The 21,734-nt window shown below is 40.4% G+C and overlaps 1 protein-coding gene across 1 annotated transcript; it reads right to left on the reverse strand.

Moving 5' to 3' along the window:
• Nucleotides 1-1,183: 1,183 nt before the first annotated feature.
• On the reverse strand, nt 1,184-20,193 carry EIF2S3 (eukaryotic translation initiation factor 2 subunit gamma). The gene is made up of 12 exons (XM_036271348.1): nt 20,073-20,193; nt 19,495-19,558; nt 18,563-18,690; nt 18,353-18,474; nt 15,300-15,394; nt 13,328-13,486; nt 12,124-12,258; nt 10,851-10,945; nt 9,441-9,585; nt 4,943-5,112; nt 4,166-4,338; nt 1,184-2,412 (listed from the first exon to the last, which is right to left on the reverse strand). Exons 1-12 carry the CDS (start codon nt 20,139-20,141, stop codon nt 2,349-2,351), a joined length of 1,419 nt encoding a protein of 472 aa, XP_036127241.1. The 5' UTR covers nt 20,142-20,193; the 3' UTR covers nt 1,184-2,348.
• Between the last annotated feature and the right edge of the window lie 1,541 nt (nt 20,194-21,734).

A 21,734-nucleotide genomic window follows, 5' to 3' on the forward strand; every position in this document is an offset into this window, starting at 1 on the left:
TCTCACATCGATGTTTCTCTCTCCCTCTTCCTCCCTCTCTCCCTTCCACTCTATCTGAAGATAAATGCAAAAGAATATCCTCAGGTGAGGATTAAAAAAATAAAATAATAATAAAAAATAATAACAAAGCCCTGGCCGATGTGGCTCAGCGGTTAGAGCGTCGGCCTGTGGTTCAGAGAGACCCGGATTCGGTTCCTGCTAAGGGCGCGTACCTCGGTTGCAGTTAGTCCCCAGCCATGGTTGGTTGTGCGGGTGGCAGCCACTCGATGTGTCCCTTTCACGTCGATGTTTCTCTTTCTCTCTCTCTCTTCCTCTCTCTCCCTCCCACTCTATCTGAACAAAAAATGGAAAAATGTCCTCGGGTGAGAATTAAAATAATAATAATAAAATAAATTAGTCAACTATTGCAAAGCTCTGGATTTTATGTTACTCTAAAATTTCTGGTAGAAGGTGCTTAGAAAACACAAGGGGACATGTTAGATATAAAATTAATGTTTGGGCCTTGGCCGGTTTGGCTCAGGGGTTAGAGCGTCAGCCTGTGGTCCAGAGAGACCCAGGTTCGGTTTCCGCTAAGGGCATATACCTCGGTTGCAGTTTGTTCCCCACCCTGGTTGGGTTGTGTGGGTGGCAGCCACTTGATGTGTACCTTTCACGTCAATGTTTCTTTCTCTCTCTCCCTCCGCTCTATCTGAACAAAAAATGAAAAAAATGTCCTCGGGTGAGGATTAAAAAAAATAATAAATAAAATAAAATAAATTAAATTAATGTTTGGCCCTGGCCAGTTGGGCTCAGAGGTTAGAGTGTCGGCCTGCGGTCCAGAGAGACCCAGGTTCGGTTCCCGCTAAGGGCATGTACCTCAGTTACAGTTTGTCCCCGGCCCTGGTTGGGTCATGCAGGTGGCAGCCACTCGATGTGTCCCTTTCGCGTTGATGTTTCTCTCTGTCTCCCCCACCCCCACTCTATCTGAACAAAAAATGGAAGAATGTCCTCGGGTGAGGATAAAACAATAAAATAAAATTAGTGTTTGGATTAGAACCTTTATTTAAATGTGTTCCACATGACAACACAACCCTTCAAAGTCAAGTATGTAACATTAATATGCTTCCTCAAAACGTATCAACTTACACAACTCATAGCCACAGCTTCTAAGCATCTACAAATCACCAGCTTCAATGCCCAAAAGAGCAAACTATTATGACTACAGCATCAAGTCCCACATAAAATGCAAATTTAAGAAAAGCAAATGAGAGTATTATCAAACTACCAACACTCAGATTCTGTGTAATCTGATACATCTACTTCTCAACTCTAAACTTGTTTCTCAACACTGGGGAGTTTTTAAAAACGTCAATGCCTGGGCTCCACCCCAAGCCAATTAAATCAGAATCTCTGTGGGACATCTATCTTTTTTTAAAGTTTCTCTAGCAATTCTAATGTCGGTCAGAGTTGAGAACCACTGCTCTAAAAAAATCTTATGAAACAAAAAATAAGTGAAAATAAAAAAGCACAGCACAGGAAAAGTGCATGAACATGGAAAATAAGTTAAAAATCAAAGGGCACACTCACTGCTTTCAAACATCTTTTATCTCTTGAAAGGTCCAATGATTACTAATATATTTTTTTAAATTACTAATATTAGAATTTTATAAAATAAGGCCTGGAAAGATCTTTGTTACTTATCTAGAATCACCTCATGTAACAGTATTTTCCAATGGGAGAAGGCTGTTGGATTTCAGGTGTCAACCAACACAGAAACAACTGCCGGGTTTCATAGGGAGAGAGTGAGAACTTCTGGCTCTAGTTTCCTGTGTTCCAGTCCAGGAAAATAGAGAGGAGAGAAAGGTGTCCATGGAAACAGCACTCATGCTCTAAAAGATAATTTTATTTGAACCTATTCATTTCTTTTTACGCAAAATTGCTAAGATAAAGCACCATAAAATATGAGGCAAAGGGAAGCTGGTCCTCAAGAATTTATATCTCCAAGTTTATACTGATGTAATAATCCTTTCAAGCCTGGAGCTACTCAAAGATGAATCATGAAAATAAGAAGAAAAATTTTATTTCAAACAGGTTTGGTAGTACATGTGTTACAGCAAAATCTAATTATAGCAGTTTCATTTCAAATCAGCAGTGATGTAGAAATTAGACATTATTCAGGAATGATTAATTTCTGATAGGTTCAATCCAATAATATTTTCAATTATTATAGACCCCATTTCAGTACTAGAGGTTACATATGCATCACCAAAAAATTAGAATAACTGCTACTAAGATGAAATTCACTGTAGCACTGCTCTGAAAATATATCGCTAAATTGATAATAGAAAATCTGACTTGATTGAAATTCTTCAGTCATCATCTACTGTTGGTTTGATTGTCACTCCTCTTCTTATTTGACCCCAACCAATTAAACTGCAAATTGAAAAGAAAAGAAACTGTGAGTTTTCATCTTTTCAATATCATTACCACACAATCATTTGACATAACTGGTTTTACTTGCCTATCTGCTCGATCTGAATGTTTCCGAAACCTGCTCCTCCATAAAGAAAGCGCACACCATTGTCTTAGATTCTTAGACCCAGAGAGATGGGCTCTAGTCAGAATCAATGACAGAAAAAAAAACCCCAAAAGACCGTTGCTACTATAAATATGCTCATCTTCACTATATCAAAATATACCTATTCCTTCAGAGCCACCAAGAACCACCCACCTAAGGAATCATGCTAACACAAAACCCCTCCTCAGCCTGCTATTTTTTAAAAATCTCATTCTCGTTTCTCTCTCTTCCTCTCTCCCCCTCCCACTCTACCTGAACAAAATATGGAAAAATGTCCTCGGGTGAGGATAAAAAATCTCATTCTCTATCCTTTTCTCCATGGGAAAAAAAAAAAAGCTTTTTTTTTTTTAAAATCATTCATGGCGCCTCAGCACATCACAATGGCTTTACCATCACCTTAGCTGGTTAAGGAAATTAAGAGAAGTAAAGGACTAGATAGTCTATTGGCAGATTACTCTCAACAGCAGAGGGACCTCTGCTCACTCTTCCAATGTCTGCTAAAATCAATGACAAGGCTGGATAACTACCTCAACAGTAGCTCCTAGAAAACCCACCTACACGTAGGTTCTAATTTAGAACATTCAAATGTTCTAATTTCTTGGAACAATTTTAGTGATTCCCTGAGGAGACATCACCACCTATATAAGTATTCTAGCCAAGAATACAAAACCTGAATCTAATCTTAGGAAACATCAAATAAACCCAAACTGAGGAAGTCTATAAAGTAACTAGCTTGTATTCTTCAAAGCTGTCAATGTCAAGACAAAGAAAGGCTGAGGAAGTTCCAGATTAGAGATCAAAGAGACATGAAAACTAAATGCAATGCATGATCCCAGACTTGAGGGACATAACGGGTATTATTGAGACAAGCAATAAAACTGGAATATGGATTATAGATTTCAGTATTTTATTCATGGTAAGTTTAAGTGGTTATATGAGAGAATATCTTTGTTTTCAGGAAATATACACTTAAGTATTAAGAGATCAAGGGGCATGATTATATACAACCTACTCCTCAAATGGTTCGGAAAAGTTTATGTGTATATATGCAAATAAAATGTGCGTTTAAGAAAAGGGAATACAAGCCCTGGCCGGTTTGGCTCAGCGGTTGGAGCGTCGGCCTGCGGACCGGAGAGTCCCGAGTTCAGTTCCCGCTAGGGGCACGTACAAAAAAAAAAAAAAAAAGTAAAGGGAATACAGGAGTTCTGTGGACAACTCTTGTAATTTTTCTGTTAAGTTTGATTTCCAAATGAAAGTTTGAAAAAGCCATAGACAAGGGAAATACTGAACCAAATTCATTGGTGTCTACCACAAATCAGGGCTAGAAATACAGATTTCAAAGGCATCTAAATAGTTGAGAGTTAAAGCCGCAATAAATGTGTTCAAGGAAAAGTGTGCATGTATACCACCAAGAACTTAAGGAAACTGATTGTGTCTTCTTTATGAGACAGTGACAAAGGCTAATAAACTTACCGCCAGTACCACTCAGTGTATCTCTCTCACACCGATGTTTCTCTCTCTCTTCTCCACCCCCCTCTCCCTCCCACTCTATCTGAAGATAAAATGCATAAATGTCCTCAGTTGAGAATAAAAAACAAAAAAACTTACCGCCAGTGTTTCTCAACTCTTCGGCTAAGAGCAATTTTTTCTCCTACTTCTGTGCACACAGGATTAGTCAAAACAATTTTGCCCAAATCGGCCTTGACTGCACTAACTCTTCCTCCAGTTGACAGGGATCCTATGTTCACCATGAGCACTTCATTCTTAGACAACTTTTGCACCTAGGGAAATAAATTGGGGAAAAATAACCCCCAAAATTGTGATAAATGTTTTCCAAAAATTACTGCTTATTTTCTTACATCCTTACCAACAGATGTCAACAACTTTCCATCTCTGCCAATGTAATCTTACCGAGAGTTTTTAAAAAATCAAATGGCCCTGGCCAGTTTGGATCAGTGGTTAGAGCATCGGCCTGCAGACCAGAAAGACCCAGGTTCAGTTCCCACTGAGGGCACGTACCCCGGTTGCAGTTTGTCCCCAGCCCCAGTTGGGGTCGGGTGGGTGGCAACCAGTCGATGTGTTTCTCTCACATTGACGTTTCTCTCTCTCTTCCTCCCTATCTGATGATAAATGCAAAAATGTCCTCGGGTGAGAATTAAAAAAAAAAGTTCAAACGGATAATAAGACTAAATTATTTTCATATGTGACATATTTTTCCCTGTTTTGTTTGGTTTCACTTTAAACTGACTGCCATAGCAAAATTCTCAATTTTCAAGAAGTTAAATGTATTCATCTTTTATTTTTTTAATCCTATGCTAACTGCAAAACTGGTCTTCACATCATTGTCATTTTTTTTTTGAAATAGGAATTACAGAAAGCACTTACTTTTGCTGCTTTTTTGTCTCCTTCAGTGCGTACACCTAGAAGCCGTCTAAGCAGGAAATAGGAGATTTCCAGTTCTGTGAAGATCTCAGGTAAAGCTCCAACTGCACCAAGTACCTGCCCCACCATTCTGTCGGCCCGGCACAAAGTAGGGTCGATCTTTGTTCCAACTCCTGATATAAAATAAGATTACATTTTATATGTATAAATAAATATGTATAAAATTTTACATGTATATATAAAATAAGATTATATATATTTATACATATATACACACAGATATATATATTCCAATTTTTTCCCTACAAAGCTGTTTACCCCAAAACTTACTCAAACAGGTACAGCACATACCTATACATTTTAATACACACATAGTTTCATAGTCATGAAACAACTACATAGGTGGGACAATGTACTTGTTTTGTCAAAAGGAACAATTGTAAACTCACAGGTTAGTTGAGCATTTGAAAACAGAAAGACTCTCTTGATTTAAATTCCAAACGAAAGGCAAAGAGATAATGGCCTAACTAAAAAATGCGTCTGATTATTCTTTTTTTTCCCCCAAATATGGTTTTATTGATTTTTTTTTACAGAGGGAGGAAGGGAGATAGAAACATCGATGCGAGTGAGAAACATTGATCAGCTGCCTCCTGCACACCTCCTACTGGGGATCAATCCTGCAACCTGGGCATGTGCCCTGACTGGGAATCAAACCGGGTTCTCTTAGTCCAAGGGACGACAACACTCAATCCACTGAGCCACACCTGCTGGGCGCATCTGACGATTCTTTTTTTTTTTTTTATCCTCACCTGAGGATATTTTTACATTTATCTTCGGACAGAGTGGGAGGCAGAGAGAAAGAGAAACATCGATATGAGAGAGACACATCGACTGGTTGCCACCGCACAGCACCAACTGGGGCCAGGGATGAACCACAACCGAGGTACGTACCCTTAGCTGGAATCGAACCCGGGACTCTTTGGTCCACAGGCCGACGCTCTAACTACTGAGCCAGGGCACGTCTGACTATTCTTTTTTTTTTTAAATCTTCACCCGAGGACATTTTTCCATTTTTTGTTCAGATAGAATGGGGAGGGAGAGAGGGAGGAAGAGAGAGGAAGAGAGAGAGGGAGAGAGGGAGAAAGGGAGAGAGAGGGAGAGAGGGAGAGAGAGGGAGAGAGAGGGAGGGAGAGAGAGAGGAGGAGGAGGAGGAGGAGGAGGAGAGAGAGAGAGAGAGAGAGAGAGAGAGAGAGAGAGAGAAACATTGACGTGAAAGGGACACATCGACTGGCTGCCACCTGCACAACCAAACAGGACCAGGGACAAACTGCAACTGAGGTACATGCCCTTAGCGGGAACCGAACCCGGGTCTCTCTGGACCGCAGGCTGACGCTGTACCGCTGAGTCAAACTAGCCAGGGCTGACTATTCTTTTTTTTAATCCTCACCCGAGGACATTTTTCCATTTTTTGTTCTGATAGAGTGGGAGGGAAAGAGAGGAAGAGAGAGAGAGAGAAACATCGATGTGAAGGGACACATCGAGTGGCTGCCACCCTCACGACCAACCAGGGCCGGGGACAAACTGCAACCGAGGTACGTGCCCTTAGCGGGAACCGAACCCGGGTCTCTCTGTACCGCAGGCCGACGCTCCAACCGCTGAGCCAAACCGGCCAGGGCAGGGCTGACTATTCTTAATAAAGGTTGAAGATACAAAATTAATGAATAGTGTGCAGAATATCTGCCTGCCATTTCTCCCCTGGAAGGCTGATCAAAAAGATAGCTTAAAGCCCTAGCTGGTTTGGCTCACCAGTTTAGAGCATCAGCTCGATAACCTAAGGGTCTTGGGTTCAATTCCAAGTCAAGGGCATGTACCTGCATTGCAGGTATGATCCCTGGCCTCAGTCTGGGTCGTGTGGGAGACCACCAATGGATGTGTATCTCTCACATTGATGTTTCTCTCTCTCTTTCACTCTCTCTAAAAAAATCAATGGAAAAGTATCCTCAAGTGAGGATTAACAACAATGAGAACGATAGCTTAAAGATTTCATATATGATTCCTAGGATCCACTTCAAAATATTTTAGCAGTGTATTTTCCGAGGAGGAGAGGGAAAGATATATAAAGAGGAAGCAAGATGGGAAAGTATTGGTAATTGTTGAAGCTGGGTGGTGGCTATATGAGAGTTATCATTAGATCATTCTCTCTATTTTTGGGTTTGAAGGTTCCATAAGTTAAATTTTAAAAAACGTTTCTGGAGTTTCCTTGTTTATAAAATATCATATACAGTAAATTCTTAGTTATAGGATAAAGTAGAAAAGTGAATTATACAGCCAAAATCCACAGACCCAAAAGTCAAATTCCTTCTTCACCAAACATTTTCTTCTTTAATCCAAAGGCACAATATTTCTAATTCTCACTTAACCTTGCCTTTTTATGGATATCTGGTAATACACTAAATTGTAAGGAACCAGAAAATCCATAAATTATCTCAGTAATTAGCACACAATGGAAGTTATCTTCCTTTTTAAAAAAAGATTTTTTTTTCAAATCCTCACCAGAGGATATTTTCCCTTTTATCTTCAGCTAGAGTGGGAAGGAGGGAGGGAGGAGGAGAGAGAGACACATCAACTGGCTGTCTCCTGCATGATACCGGCCAGGGACCGGACCAAACTGCAACCGAGGTATGTGCCCTTGACCAGAATTGAAGCTGTGACTCTTTGGTCCAAAGGCTGATGCTCTTAAGTGCTGAGCCAAACCAGCCAGGATGAAAGTTATCTTCTAATTCCACCTCAGTGTAAATATGATTCAACTGACATTTGTAGGTGACTTTCCATTTGTAAAACATACATTAAAAACAACTGCTCATACCCAAACCAGTCTGGCTCAGCGGTAAGAGCATCGGCCTGTGGTCCAGGGAGACCCGGGTTCGGTTCCCGCTAGGAACATGTACCTCGGTTGCAGTTTGTCCCCGGCCCTGGTTGGTCACGCGGGTGGCAGCCACTCAATGTGTCCCTTTCACGTCGATGTTTCTCTCTCTCTCTCCCTCCCACTCTATCTGAACAAAAAAATGGAAAAATGTCCTCGGGTGAGGATAAAAAAAAAAAAGAACAAAAAAACAAAACAAAAAAAAACCCCAAAACAACTGCTCGCTACTTTCCAAACTGTGTAGATGCACACCCCACCCCAGGTATAGTTAGGTATTTTAAAATACCAGGTCATAAAACTTATTTTGTTATTGATAAAAATGAGCTGCTTTATATACTATGTCAATATGTGTTCTTTTTGTACAAAATTTTTATTTATTATTTATTTATAGGATATTTTCCCATTGACATTTAGATAGAGTGGGACGGATGAAAGGAGGTAGAGAGAAACATCAATGAGATAGAGACACATCGATTGGTTGCCTCCTGCACAGCCCTGACTGGGGCCAGGGATCAAATCTGTAACCAAGGTACGTGCCCTTGACTGGGAATCGAACCTGAGACTCTTTGGTCAGAGGGCCAATATTCTAACCACTGAGCCAAACAGGCCAGGGCCAAAATGTATTTTTTTTATGCTTAAAAATAATTTTTTGAAAAAACATGAACTCACCTTAAGACCTAAATCAACACTTTAACTACATGTGTGTTGCTCCCACCCCATTAAATTATTTAAATATCCAATTAAAAATCCATAACATACTGCCCTGGCCAGTTTGGCTTGGTTGGTTAGAGCGTCATTCCATGTACTGAAGAGTCATGGATTTGATAACTGGTCAGGGCACATACCCAGGTTATGGGTTCAATCCTGGTCAGGGTGAGTACAGGAGTCAACAGATTAATGTTTCTCTCTCATATCAATGTTTCTCTCTCTCCCTCTCCCTTCCTCTTTCTCTAAAATCAATGAAAAACATATCCTCAGGTGAGGATTAAAAAAAGAAATATCTAGCCCTGGCCAGTTTGGCTCAGCGGTTAGAGCGTCGGCCTATGGTCTGGAGAGACCCGGGTTCGGTTCCCACTAGGGGCACTTGCCTTGGTTGCAGTTTGTCCCCGGCTCTGGTTGGGTCGTGCGGGTGGCAGCCACTCGATGTGTCCCTTTCGCATCGATGTTTCTCTCTCTTTCTCTCTCTCCCTCCCACTCTATCTGAACAAAAAATGGAAAAATGTCCTTGGGTGAGGATTAAAAAAAGAGAAAAATCTATAATATATCTTTCTGGGTAATCTATTTCCCATGAAAAGTACCATGAATATACACAAATAAAAAGTGTAGGGATGTGCCCTGGCTGGTGTGGCTCAGCTGATTGGGTGTCATCTCGTGCACTGAAAGGCTGCCAGTTAGACTCCTAGTCAGGGCACATGCCAGGGTTGTGGTCTCTATCCCTGGTAGGGGGAATGCAGGATGCAGCCAATTGATGTTTCACTCTCACATCAAGGTTTCTCTCTCCCTCTCCCTTCCTGTCTCTCTAAATATTAATTTTAAAAATCTTAAAGAAAAGCATAGCAATGAGAGGAAAATCTTTACCAATAAGACCTCCTGGAGCAGCATACTGAAGATCATTATGTTCCGCAAACAGTGATACAATTTTGGAAAAGATTGGTTTACACATGAGTTTTCCTTCACTATCTTTGGAAACAATACCAGGTCTGACTTCAATCTCCTGGCCCACCTGTAAAAGATAAATTAGTAATTAGAATTACTGCAATTAGAATTAGGGACAACACAATTCCTATTTACACATAAAAAGTCCTATCCAACTGTTTCGAACCACCTACCACATAAGCCCATCCCCATAAAAAATGTGCTCCATCCTTACCAGGTACCTATAAAGTTAAGAGGTCAGACACACTCAAAAAACCTAATATAAAAAGTTTTGCTCAGTGGTTAGAGCATCGGCCTGCGGTCCAGAGAGACCTGGGTTCGGTTCCCACTAAGGGCACGTACCTCGGTTGCAGTTTGTCCCCGGCCCTGGTTGGGTTGTGCGGGTGGCAGCCACTCAATGTGTCCCTTTCACGTCGATGTCTCTCTCTCTCTCTCTCTCTCTCTCTCTCTCTCTCTCTCTCTCCCCCTCCCTCCCACTCTATCTGAACAAAAAATGGAAAAATGTCCTCAGGTGAGGATTTAAAAAAGACATCTAGCCCAGCCAATGTGGCTCAGTGGATTAAGCATCATCCACAGACTGTGAGGACCCGATTTGATTCCCGGTCAGGGCACATGCCCGGGTTGCAGGCTTGATCCCCAGTACGGGGCATGCAGGAGGCAGCTGATAGATGTTTCTCTCTCACATCTATGTTTCTATGTCTCTCTCCCTTCCTTTCTCTCTTAACAAAAAAATCGATAAAAACATATTTAAAAAAGACATATCAAGTACTAGATACCATGAAAAAATTTTGCCCTAACCAGGTAGCTCACTTGGTTAGAGAGTCATCCCAATACACCAATGTTGCAGGTTTGATTCCTGGTCAGGACACATAGAAATCAACCAATGAATAATCAACGCATAAATAAGTGAAACAACAAACTGATGTCTGTCTCTCTCTTTTTCCCTCTAAAATCAATCAATAAAATTTTTTAAGTTTCATGTTTTAGAAAAAAAAATTATTTTTCAATTTGAAATATCCATATTGTTTTCCTGATTAAGACAAGTACATGGTTTTCTAACCGCTTTGCTGTACATTTGAAACTAATACAGAATAATATTGAACATAAACTGTAATTGAAAAAAAAAAAAACTAAAAAGGAAAAAAGACCAGGGAAAAACCAAACAAAACCAAAACACAACAACCTATAGACTTTGGGTGGTAAGCACACAATGGAGTAAGTATACAGATGTTGTATTATAAAGTTGTAAAAACCTGAAATTTAAATAATGTTATTAACCAGTATTATCCCAATTAAAAAAACAAAGCAAAACACAACCAAAATCCAATTTACCTTTAACACTCCTTTTAGAATACTACCACCAGCTACACCCCCCTTTAGGTCATCGACTTCACAGCCAGGTTTGTTGACATCAAAGGATCTAATAACTAAAAAAAAAACAAATTAAAGCCAATTTTGTATATTTTAACTTTAGATGAAATATTACTTTCTACGTTAACTTCCCTAAAATAGCAAACACGCAAGATTTACACCATAGGGGTGACTTTGTGACAAAATCTAATATTACTCCAATTAAGTTTATTACAGCCTTACTTTGGATGGAAAAATGGAAATAACTTAAAAATTCATTGCCCTGGCCAGTTTTCTCAGTGGTTAGAGCGTCAGCCCATGGACTGAAGGGTCTCAAGTTCAATTCCCGAACAGGGAGATTTCAGACTCTTTTCATTTTCTTTATATACCTCCATATTATACAACTTCTGAAATAAAAATTTTTTAAACTACAAAACTCTAAGACTACATGACCTGCACTTAGGTTCTGAGAGCAGTGTTCCTTAACAATGGGTACGAATCATAATCACCCAAGAGAACACTTTCTACAACACACAGGTGGGTCCTGGGTGAAGGCCCAAAAGGGCTCAAATGTCTGTTTTTAAGACTCCTACATCTCTGTGTAGAAATCACAAGCTTAGATGATCAAATTATACCAATATTGACCACAGGGTTGCAGGTTCGATTCCTGATCAACAACATGTACTTGGGTTGCAGGTTTGATCCCCAGCCCCAGTAGGGGTTGTCCAGGAGGCAACCAATAGATGTGTCTCTCTCACATTGATGTTTCTCTCTCTCCCTCCCTTCCTCCCACTCTCTTGGAAAAGAAAAAAAAAAAAAATCAATGGAAAAATATCCTCGGGTATTAACAAAAAAATAAATTCCTTTTGTATTCAGGACTCTGTCCCTCATCCAGTAATGCAATCTAGTATTGCCAATATAATCTCTAAGTTCATTAATTTATAGTAATAAACACATACTAATAAACACTCTTAATCGGGAATCACCAATGTACAAAAGATCCAATTTAAAAGTCAAAGACTGCTGAGCCAGTGTGGCTCATGGATTGAGCACTGCCCCATGGACTGAGAGGTCCCAGTTCAATTCCCGGTCAGGGCACATGACCGGGCTGTGGGCTCGATCCCCAGCAGGGGGTGTGCAGGAGGCAGCTGATCAATGTTTCTCTCTCACATCGATGATTCTCTCTCTCTCCTTTCCTCTCTTAAAAAAAAATCAATATAAACATTAAGAGTTAAAGACAAATCCTATCACTTACCAATAAGTCGGGGTTCTGAAGTAAAATCTCTTGGGGGTACTGGAATTTTCTTTACTATGTACTCACAGACAACTTCAATATTGTATTTCAGCTGAGCAGAAATCGGAATAATAGGAGCACCTTCTGCTACTGTACCTACATGACCAAATTCAGAAAAAATCAGAATTCTGCAATTTTACAAAACTTGTTCTATACCTGTTACATGAAACTGTCAAGATTACTAAAATAGATATGTATACATCCCCACACAAATGGCAGAAAGTGATAATTCTGTTTAGAAAGGTGGCAGTATTGTTTGCTTTTACTCCTAAAAATGAATACTATTCCCTTTAAGGGAAAAAATGTTAAAATATACTAATATATTTAATACACTAAAATGATAAAACTGTTTAAAGGAATAAAATAGTAACACTCCTGGGAAAGAGCATATTACTAGTTGAAAGACTTCTAATAATATGTAATTAACTTTCCAATAAATGTCAAGATAAAATTACAGACTCTTTGCCAATCAAAGACTGCTGCCCATATAATATTTGCTCCTTATTAATTATGTGTCGAACAGGCTGGTCAAAGAAATGGAACAAACAGAATTAGATTTTAATCAATATGACTTATTCTTTTTCATTATGATAGAACTGGGTTCATGAGAAGTCAACCTTTCTAACAAAAACAAGGCTGAGAGAGAATCGAATGTCAATAATTATATCATGCCTTCCCTGAAATGAAACACACTATGCTGGTAGAGAAAGGGACTATGAACATTAAATAAATGACTGTCAGTTCCAATTCTCAAAGTAGCTACTCAGTAAGAATACTTTAAGGCCTATTTTATTTTTAAAATGCTTTTGTTCATTTTATTATCACTGAGGAGGATTTCTTTTTAAATTGATAGTTTCCAGAATACAACTTCACTTCTAACTTTCAGCTAGTAAAAATATACTTTCGTCTATCAAATTCAGAAACACTGATTTCACTAGTGGTAGGTAGGCTTAAGACCCCTAAGTTTACCCTGTTTTAGATAATCTATTATATTAAGAGTTAATTTAACATCTGTTATCTGGATTAAATGGCTCTCAGAGTGATCCATAGATGTATTAGACACTATGGCTTTTTACCTTATACAAATGCAAGAATATGTTCGTACTGTTCTTAAGCCTGGTTTTCAAAGTGATCCATAGATATATTAGATATTATGGCTTCTTACCTTGTACAAATGCAAGGATCTGTTCGTACTGTTCTTTAGCCTGGCTTTCTTTTACCAAATCAATTTTATTTTGTAGAATCAAAATATGCTTCAGTTTCATGATTTCTATAGCAGCTAGGTGTTCAGAAGTCTGAGGTTGAGGACAAGACTCATTGCCAGCTAAAGGATGAAGAGTTAAAAAAAAAATGTGTAAGAATTAGCTAGAAATGTTTGCCAGAAGAGACAAATCCGTAAGAGACAGAAAGCAGATTAGTGGTTGCCAGGGGCTGGGCTGGGCTGGGCTGGGGGAAGGGCGAATACAGTGACTGCTTAATGGGTATAGGGTTTCCTTTTGGGGTAATGAAGACTTTCTGGAAATAGACAGTGGTAATGCTTGTACAATACTGTCAGTGTACTTAATGCCACCGAATTGTACACTTTAAATGGCTAAAATATTAAATTTTGTTATGTGTATTCTACTACCAAAAAAAAAAATTAGCTGGCATCCAACAAAGAAAACATCTGAATGCCCTAGCTCTATTCAAGGCAAAAGTCCTGGATATCACATCGCTTGGCTTCCATTGCTGGTCCTAAGCAAAGAGTTTGGAATCAACAAGTTTGGCATCTTGGGGTCTGCCCTCAGCTTTTGCTCAGGCATAAGGCTCTATCCAGTATTAGAAATGTTCCAGACTGCCCGGCAGGTGTGGCTCAGAGGTTGAGCATCGACCCATGCACCAAGAGGTCGCCCGTTCGATTCCTGGTCAGGGCACATGCCCAAGTTGTGGGCCTAACTCCCAGTGGGGGATATGCAGGAGGCGGCTAGTTGATGTTGTCTCTCAATGTTTCTATCTCTCTCTCTCCCTCTCCCTTCCTCTCTAAAATCAATAAAGAAAAAAAAAAAAGAAAAATTCCAGCCTAGTCAAGCTCTTGAGAGGCAGAGAGTAATTAAGAGGGAAAGACACTTAATAGAGTCTATGAAGTTCAACTATCAGAGACTCCTTCCTAACAAAGGGAAGGAAGAACACTAATTGTGAAGACAACCAACAGAGTATTATTTTCAGGTGTCCTATACTATATCCACTTGGCATACTTTAAAAAAATTATACCCAACCCTGACTGGTGTGGCTCAGTTGGTTGGGCATCATCCCATGCACGGAAAGGTTGCCAGTTGGATTCCCATTCAGGGCACGTGCCTGGGTTTCAGGCTCGATTCCCAGTAGGGAATGTACAGGAGGCAGCCGATCAATGTTTCACCCTCAGTGTTTCTTTCCCTCCCTCTCCCTTCCTCTCCCTCTAAAAATCAATTAAAAAAAAAAAGACTTATATCCCATAACAAAAAATCTCTTAACAGCTCACATAAGGAAGACAGAACAACCCTAGCCTTGAAAACCCCCAATTCAGTCTGGCTGGTGTGGCTCAGTGGATTGAGCATCATCCCATGGACTGAAAGATCCCAGTTCAATTCCCAGTCTGGACACATGCCCAGCTTGCGGGTTCGAGCCCCCGTAGGGGGCATGCAGGAGGCAGCCGATTGACGTTTCTATCGCTCCTTTCCTCTCTCTCTAAAAAAAAAATCAATAAAACATATTGAAAAAAAAGAAAAAAGAAAACCCCAATTCATTTACTAAGAATAAGATTTATCTCTCATCTAAATAAAAACATTATAGATCAACGTTGCAGTAGACAGCTCAGAGACAAAAAAATACACATACTTTTATATATAGATTTTAAATTAAAATAATAATTTCATGTCATCTGAATGGGAAATGAATTATTGACTATTAAAAATATGTACTACCATATGAATTCTCACAAGACATCAGCCCTAGGTCTACCTTGTTTAATATTGTGTGATAGCTGGTAGGCAGGAATGTCATCCAGGATTTCATGTTAGTTTCCATTCATGTTACCTTTAGGTAATGGATGGCTCGCCTTAGTTCCCCTTTAAATAGTTCATCTTGGATTTGTCCAAACCAATACTGATATTATTTACCAATCAACAGAAGAGCTGCATCCATCACTGCTGCACCGTTCAGCATAGTAGCCATCAAAATATCATGGCCAGGACAATCAACAAAGGAAACATGCCTACCAATGCAGAAACAACAATCAGTCCTAAGATTAAACAATACTTCAAGATGCCAAGTTACCCCCAAATTAAGTCACTTTAAATGTGGAATATGAATATTACATATGAATAAGGAATAAAAATATAAGAATAATTCTTACTTCTATAAAGTCAAGTGGTTACAGGACTTGGTGTTTCTAGACCTTGGAAATAAGATTACCTACTCGCTGAGAGTCAAATCACAGCAGATCATTAAAAAGCAAATGACACTAGCTATGTGATAGCTAGAAATAACTGAAGAGCCAGAAACTCCCAAGTCCAATAAAAGTAACTATGGTATAGAGTGTATACAGGGAATGGCATCTATTTGAAAGCTAACAGTGTTAATAAAATAGGCACTGCCATCTTAAAAACTAATTTGGCAAAAATTTCTCTAGCACCTTTAAAAGCTGGAATTTAAAACACACGAGTTTCTCCTTCCTCTCCTCTCTCCTCTTCTGCACCTCTGCCCCCTCCTCTTCCTCTTCTTCCTTCTCATGGCCTCTCCCTCCACCTCTCCTCCAAACCCTTCGTGTCCCCTTCCTTTCTCCCAGCATCTCTCCTCTTCCTCTCTCTACCTCTCCCTTCATACACAACTTCTCTTTTTCCTTTTTTCCTCCGAAAAATAAAAAATTAAAATTAAAAAAAATGCTACTCATTCAGAACCATTATTATTATTTTTCTTATTTTTTTTATCCTCACCCGAGGACATTTTCTCATTTTTTGTTCAGATAGAGTGGGAGGGACAGAGAGGAAGAGAGAGAGAGAGAGAAACATCGACGTGAAAGGGTCACATCAAGTGGCCGCCACCTGCACAACCAACCAGGGCTGGGGACAAACTGCAACCAAGGTACATGCCCCCAGCAGGAACCAAACCTGGGTCTCTCTGGACCGCAGGCCGGCGCTTTAATCACTGAGCCAAACCGGCTAGGGCCGGAACCATTATTTCAAAAAAGTATATCCTTGGCTAGTTTTGCTCAGTGGTTAGAGAATCAGCCCGCAGACCAGGGTCAGGAGTTCAATTCCCAGTCAAGGGCATGTACCAGGGTTGCAGGTTCAATGCCTGGTTGGGGGCATGTGAGAGGCAACCAATCGATGTGTCTCTCCCACATGGATGTATATTTCTCTCTCTCTCTCTCTCTCTCTCTCTCCCTCTTCCCTTCCACTCTCTCTTTAAAAAAAAAAAAAAACAATGGAAAAAATATATCCTCCGGTGAGGATCAACAGCAAAAATAATTTAAAATAAACAAGTAAGTAAATAAATAAGTGTATGCTCACATGTCATTATCTAAAACAGAGGTCAACAAACTATGGCCCTTAGGCCAAATTTGGCCCACTGCCATATACACTCAAGCACACACTACCTATGTCTGCTGCCATAACACAAGAGCAGAGCTGAGTGGCTAAAACAGAGAACCTATGACTTGCAAAGCAAAAAAATATTTACTATCTGGCCCTTTAGAGAAACAGTTTGCTGATCTCTGATCAGGGCCCAAAGTAGGGTGAGGCAAGTGAAGCACTTGCCTTGGGTGCAAAATTTAGGGGGGTAACAAAAATCTTAGTAATCAAGAGAAATAATATTTAAATTTAATATTAAACATAACAAAATTAATGCAAAAAATCCATGATAAACAAAATATCAAAATTTTAAGTGGCCCTGGCCAATGTGGCTCAGTTGGCTGAGTGTCAGCCCTTGCACGGAAGGGTTGTGCATTCAATTCCTGGTCAAGGGCACATACCTGGGCTGTAGGTTCCATACTCGACCCTATGTTTCTGTCTCTCTTCCCCTCCTCCCTCCCTTGCACTCCCTCTTAAAAAATCTATGGCGCCCGGCCTGCATAGCTCAGTGATTGAATGTTGACTCATGCACCAAGAGGTCGTGGGTTCAATGTCCAGGTTGTGGGCCCAATCCCCAGTGGGGAGCATGCAGGAGGAGGCCAATCAATGTTCTCTCTCATCGATGTTCTCTCTCAACGATGTTTCTCTCTCTTTCTCTCCCTGTCTCTCTCTCTCAAATCAATAAAAGAAAAAATACAAATCAAAATTTAAAAATAAATAAAAATCCATGGAAAAAATATCGAGTTAGAATTAACAACAATAAAAAATTTAGGCAGCCCAACAAAAACAATCCCTTAAATCCAATAGGCTATTTCCCTCCATTCCATTCTGCTTATATAATACTTTTCCTTTGGAGAATTTACATATAAGTATCTTAGTTTTAAATACTTGACTTTTCAAATTATTGTCAATAATGACAATAAAAATATGAAATAATGGTGCCCTGGCCAGTTTTGCTCAGTGATTAGAGCATTGGCCCAAGGACCAAAGGCTTCTGGGTTCAATTCCAGTCAAGGGCATGTACCTGGGTTGCAGGTTCAATCCCTGGCCCCGGCATTGTGCAGGAGGCAACGGATTGATGTGTCTCTCTCACATCGATATTTCTTTCTTTCTCTCTCTCTCTCCTTCCGCTCCCTCCCACTCTAAAAAAAAAAAAAAAAAAAAAAAAATCAATGGAAAAATATCCTCAGGTGAGGATTAACAAAAACAAAAACAGCTCTGGCCGGTTTGGCTCAGTGGTTAAAGCGTTGACCTGTGGTCCAGAGAAACCTGGGTTCGGTTCCTGCTAAGGGCATGTACCTCGGTTGCAGTTTACCCCGGACCTGGTTGGGACGTGTGGGGTGGCAACCACTCGATGTGTCCCTTTCATGTTGATGTTTCCCTCTCTCGCTCTCTCTTCGTCTCTCTCCCTCCCACTCTATCTGAACCAAAAAAATGTTCTCGGGTGAGGACAAAACAAAAACAAAAACATAAAATAATGGAAAAATAACAAAACCATTCAGCAATTAGGTTTACCCTTTGATATCCCAGTTACATATTTCAAAGAGCACCAACCACAAGACAATAAAATATGAAGTATTTTTTAGCACCAAAGAGGTCACCTGACTAATTTGAAGTTCCCTTTGGTCCCTGGAATGTCTGTCGGAAATTCATCAGGTGTACTACTTCCACAGGATCTATAACATTCTGGCCGAGGACAACTTGGGTCATCAAGTTTATAAATCTAAAAGTTTCAATGAGAAGAAGATTTGGATTTGTTATCTGCACATTCCAATTAATGTTAATTTCTAGGTCCACAATACACAGCTCACCTTAGCATTAGCATATCCAAGCTTGATTGTAATATTTCTTTCTAGTTCATTTTTGAATCTGACAGTGTGAACTCCAGAAATAGCTTTTACAACTGTAGATTTCCCATGAGCTACATGACCAATTGTACCTACAAAATTCAAAAAAATAATTCACCTGTACACAATTGCACCAAATATTTTTTAAACGTGTTAAGAGTAGAAAACCCAAATCCATAACTCACTATCAAAGTAAAACCAACAATGACTCCAATTTAAAGTAAACCCTCAATAAAAAATATATAGTATCTTATATATTCAGAACCTTTCCAGCATTCCCAGAGTGAAATAAATAGGTATGATGAGCCTAACCAAAAGGAATCCATGAAAATGAGAAAACAACCCAGGTTTAATTATGGTAATGATGTCAAGAGTAACATATATCTTATAACTCACTAATAGCCTGATGGTAGAGCCTTACTTTTAACTAGGTTTTACTGTGCTGTTTGTACAGACTCTCAAATACCCCAAATTTACACTCAGTCAACATAACTTCTCCTCTAAAGTTCTAGGTGTCAATTAAGAAAAAAAAATACTCTACTTAATAATAGCTTAGATATCAAATAAAACTTTCAAAAACTCTGTCCTTGCAATAACCTTGTATGGCAAGTACAGCCACAGTTTTATTTCTTCCTTAAAGTGCTGCATGACTACATATCCCCTTATGCTGTTAAACTTCTCATATATCTGTATCTTTTTTTCTCACCTAGTCTGTAAGCTAGGCATGGACAACATGTGCTTCCCAAAGAAATCTAGGTGCTTTGCTCACTAGCACTCAACGTCTATTTGAACATCTGCATCCTCATATAATTCAGGTAATCACACAAATGAAGAGGTTAAAAAAACTTGCCAGAGATCAAGCAACTCAGATCTCGAAGAAGTTATTCTTATCTTACCTATATTAATTGTGGCTTGTCTGCTGATAACTTCGTGTGAAAGTGGCGTCAATTTGGTAACATCCTGCAATCAAACATTTTACTTTTATTTTTAATCACTGTACATAAGGCAAATCACAACATTCCCTTCAGCTTACATTTGACCTACAGCTCGTCACCAAGTGACTAGCTCTCTCCTACTTCTAAAACGCTTTTCCTGTGTAAGCAATCGTGTACTCTGATGACTGGGAAGCTCTAAAAGTCTTTCATCGTTACACAAGACTATACACCTCCATTCATTAGAAATGTAGAAGCCCGAAGCCGCCCAACGTCGACAGCATTAGCACTGAGGACAATGCAGACACCCCCTTCCACGACTTTCAAAAGTGAAAACCTTAATGATATTTAGGTTCCACGACCTCACGCTCCCCAGCCCAGCTCGGGGACTCCCGAGTTGCAGGCGGCGGCGCCTGCGTGGCTTAAGACGTCTGGCTCCGGGGCTACCCATGCCGGGCACTGCCTCCTCTCAAAGCTACCCTGGAGGCCCTGTCTTCCCCACTCCCAAGTTCACTTCGCATCCTCCCAGATCGAAAACTTACCAAAGTAGCGAGATCCTGGCGCGAAAGATGCGGCTGGCCAAGAGTCACTCCTGCCTCGCCCCCGGCCATCTTGTCGGGAGAGGAAGGAAATCGCCGCGGCAACCGCCTGACTGTAAGCTGCGCGGAGACGAGGGGCGGAGCGAAGGCGGGAAGGCAGGCTGGGGCCCAGGCCTGGGAAAGGAGCTGACCTGTGCGGCAGGGTCTCACTCCTTGGATTTCTTTCCGCTTAAGTTCATATAATACTTGCTGGCACGTTGACTAGAAAACACCAGGCAACGTTTCGGGGCCTATTCGTTGCACACCTTTTGGTTATTTGTGCAGGCAAAGCCGAAGGCAGCCCCCGCAAAGGCCCCTTGCTAGGCGGGTGAAATTAACATCGCGCGGGCTGGCTTGGGAGAAACCATTTCCGTTTCCTGTGGGGATGGCCGGAAGGGTTTCCCGAAACCTGGGAACCTTAGCTAGGATGTGAGGGCAGACTGTGGGAATGTACTTCTTTACCGATTTCCGTAATTTAATAAGGCGAGGTCGGCTTGGGGTCCAGCCCACCTGTGACGGGGCTATTGGCCGGGAGGAGGCCTTGCGCTGAACTGGCCACGTTCACGGCGCCGCGCGTCACCTGGCAGACGGTGGGGAGGGCGCCCTCGCGCGGACGTTCCGCAGCCCAGGGATGGGAAAAGCCAAGTCCAACTTGTTCTCACAGAGGTTTCTGGAGCTAGGGAGGTGGTCCGTGGTGGCGCTAGCAAAGAGGAGAAACTGGATGTCAGTAAGAGCGCTCAAAGAGGTTTTTTAAAAAGCTTATCCAAGAAAACCCACTTATTTAATGGAAAAATTACCAATAAATCGATATTTTAAAATGTAAAGATTGTTGAGACAACTCCTTTTTCACCCAGTGTTAAAAAGAATGCAAGTTTTCTTTCTCCTCCATGCATTTCTGCTTACAAGTTTTCTATCACGAACAGGTATTCATTTCCAGTCAGAAAAAAGTGTAAGGAGAGAAGAATAAGAATTTAGGTTACCTATGTTCATTGAATACTTAATAAAGACTAAAATGAATATGTATGTTTTCACCCAGCCGGTGTGGCTCAGTGGTTGAGCATGGACCCATGCGCTAGGAGGTCGCCAGTTCAATTCCTGGTCAGGGCACATGCTCAGGTTGTGGGCCCGATCCCCAGTGGGGGGCATGCAGGAGGGGGCCAATCGATGTTCTCTCTCATGGATGTTTCTCTCCCTCTAAAAGCAATAAAGAAAAAAAAATGAAAATGAATATGTTTTCATAAGTTTTAGGTACAACAACTTACCTAAAACAGGAAGATATGTTTCAATAAATGCATTCATTGGTTAAGTGATGGTAGAAACTGTACAATATATTGTATGTGGGTGGAGGCATTTAGTTCTAAATTTAGGAACTTACAAGTTTGTAAATTTAGAATTTATCTTACACTGTAAGTTGTACCAGCCAATTCAGAAAACCCATTGAGGTGATAAAAATGTGGAATTAGAGATGGTTACACTACTTTGTGAATATACTAAAAACCAGTGAATTGTACAATTAAAAGGGTGAAACTTACAGTATGTGAATTATATAAGTAATATATAAAATTTATGCCGTGACTGGTGTGGCTCAATTGTCCAGTGCACCGAAAGGTCACAGGTTTGATTCAT

This window comes from Molossus molossus, unplaced genomic scaffold (genome assembly GCF_014108415.1).
Source record: "Molossus molossus isolate mMolMol1 unplaced genomic scaffold, mMolMol1.p scaffold_m16_p_2, whole genome shotgun sequence".
Lineage (NCBI taxonomy): Eukaryota > Metazoa > Chordata > Mammalia > Chiroptera > Molossidae > Molossus > Molossus molossus.

Coding starts and splice junctions, on each gene's coding strand:
- EIF2S3 (XM_036271348.1), bottom strand. CDS start 20,141: ATGGCCGGGGGCGAGGCAGGAGTGACTCTTGGCCAGCCGCATCTTTCG. Junction 19,559..20,072: donor GCCAGGATCTCGCTACTTTG/GTAAGTTTTCGA, acceptor GTTTGATTGCAG/GATGTTACCAAATTGACGCC. Junction 13,487..15,299: donor TGCAGCTCTTCTGTTGATTG/GTAAATAATATC, acceptor TTCATCCTTTAG/CTGGCAATGAGTCTTGTCCT.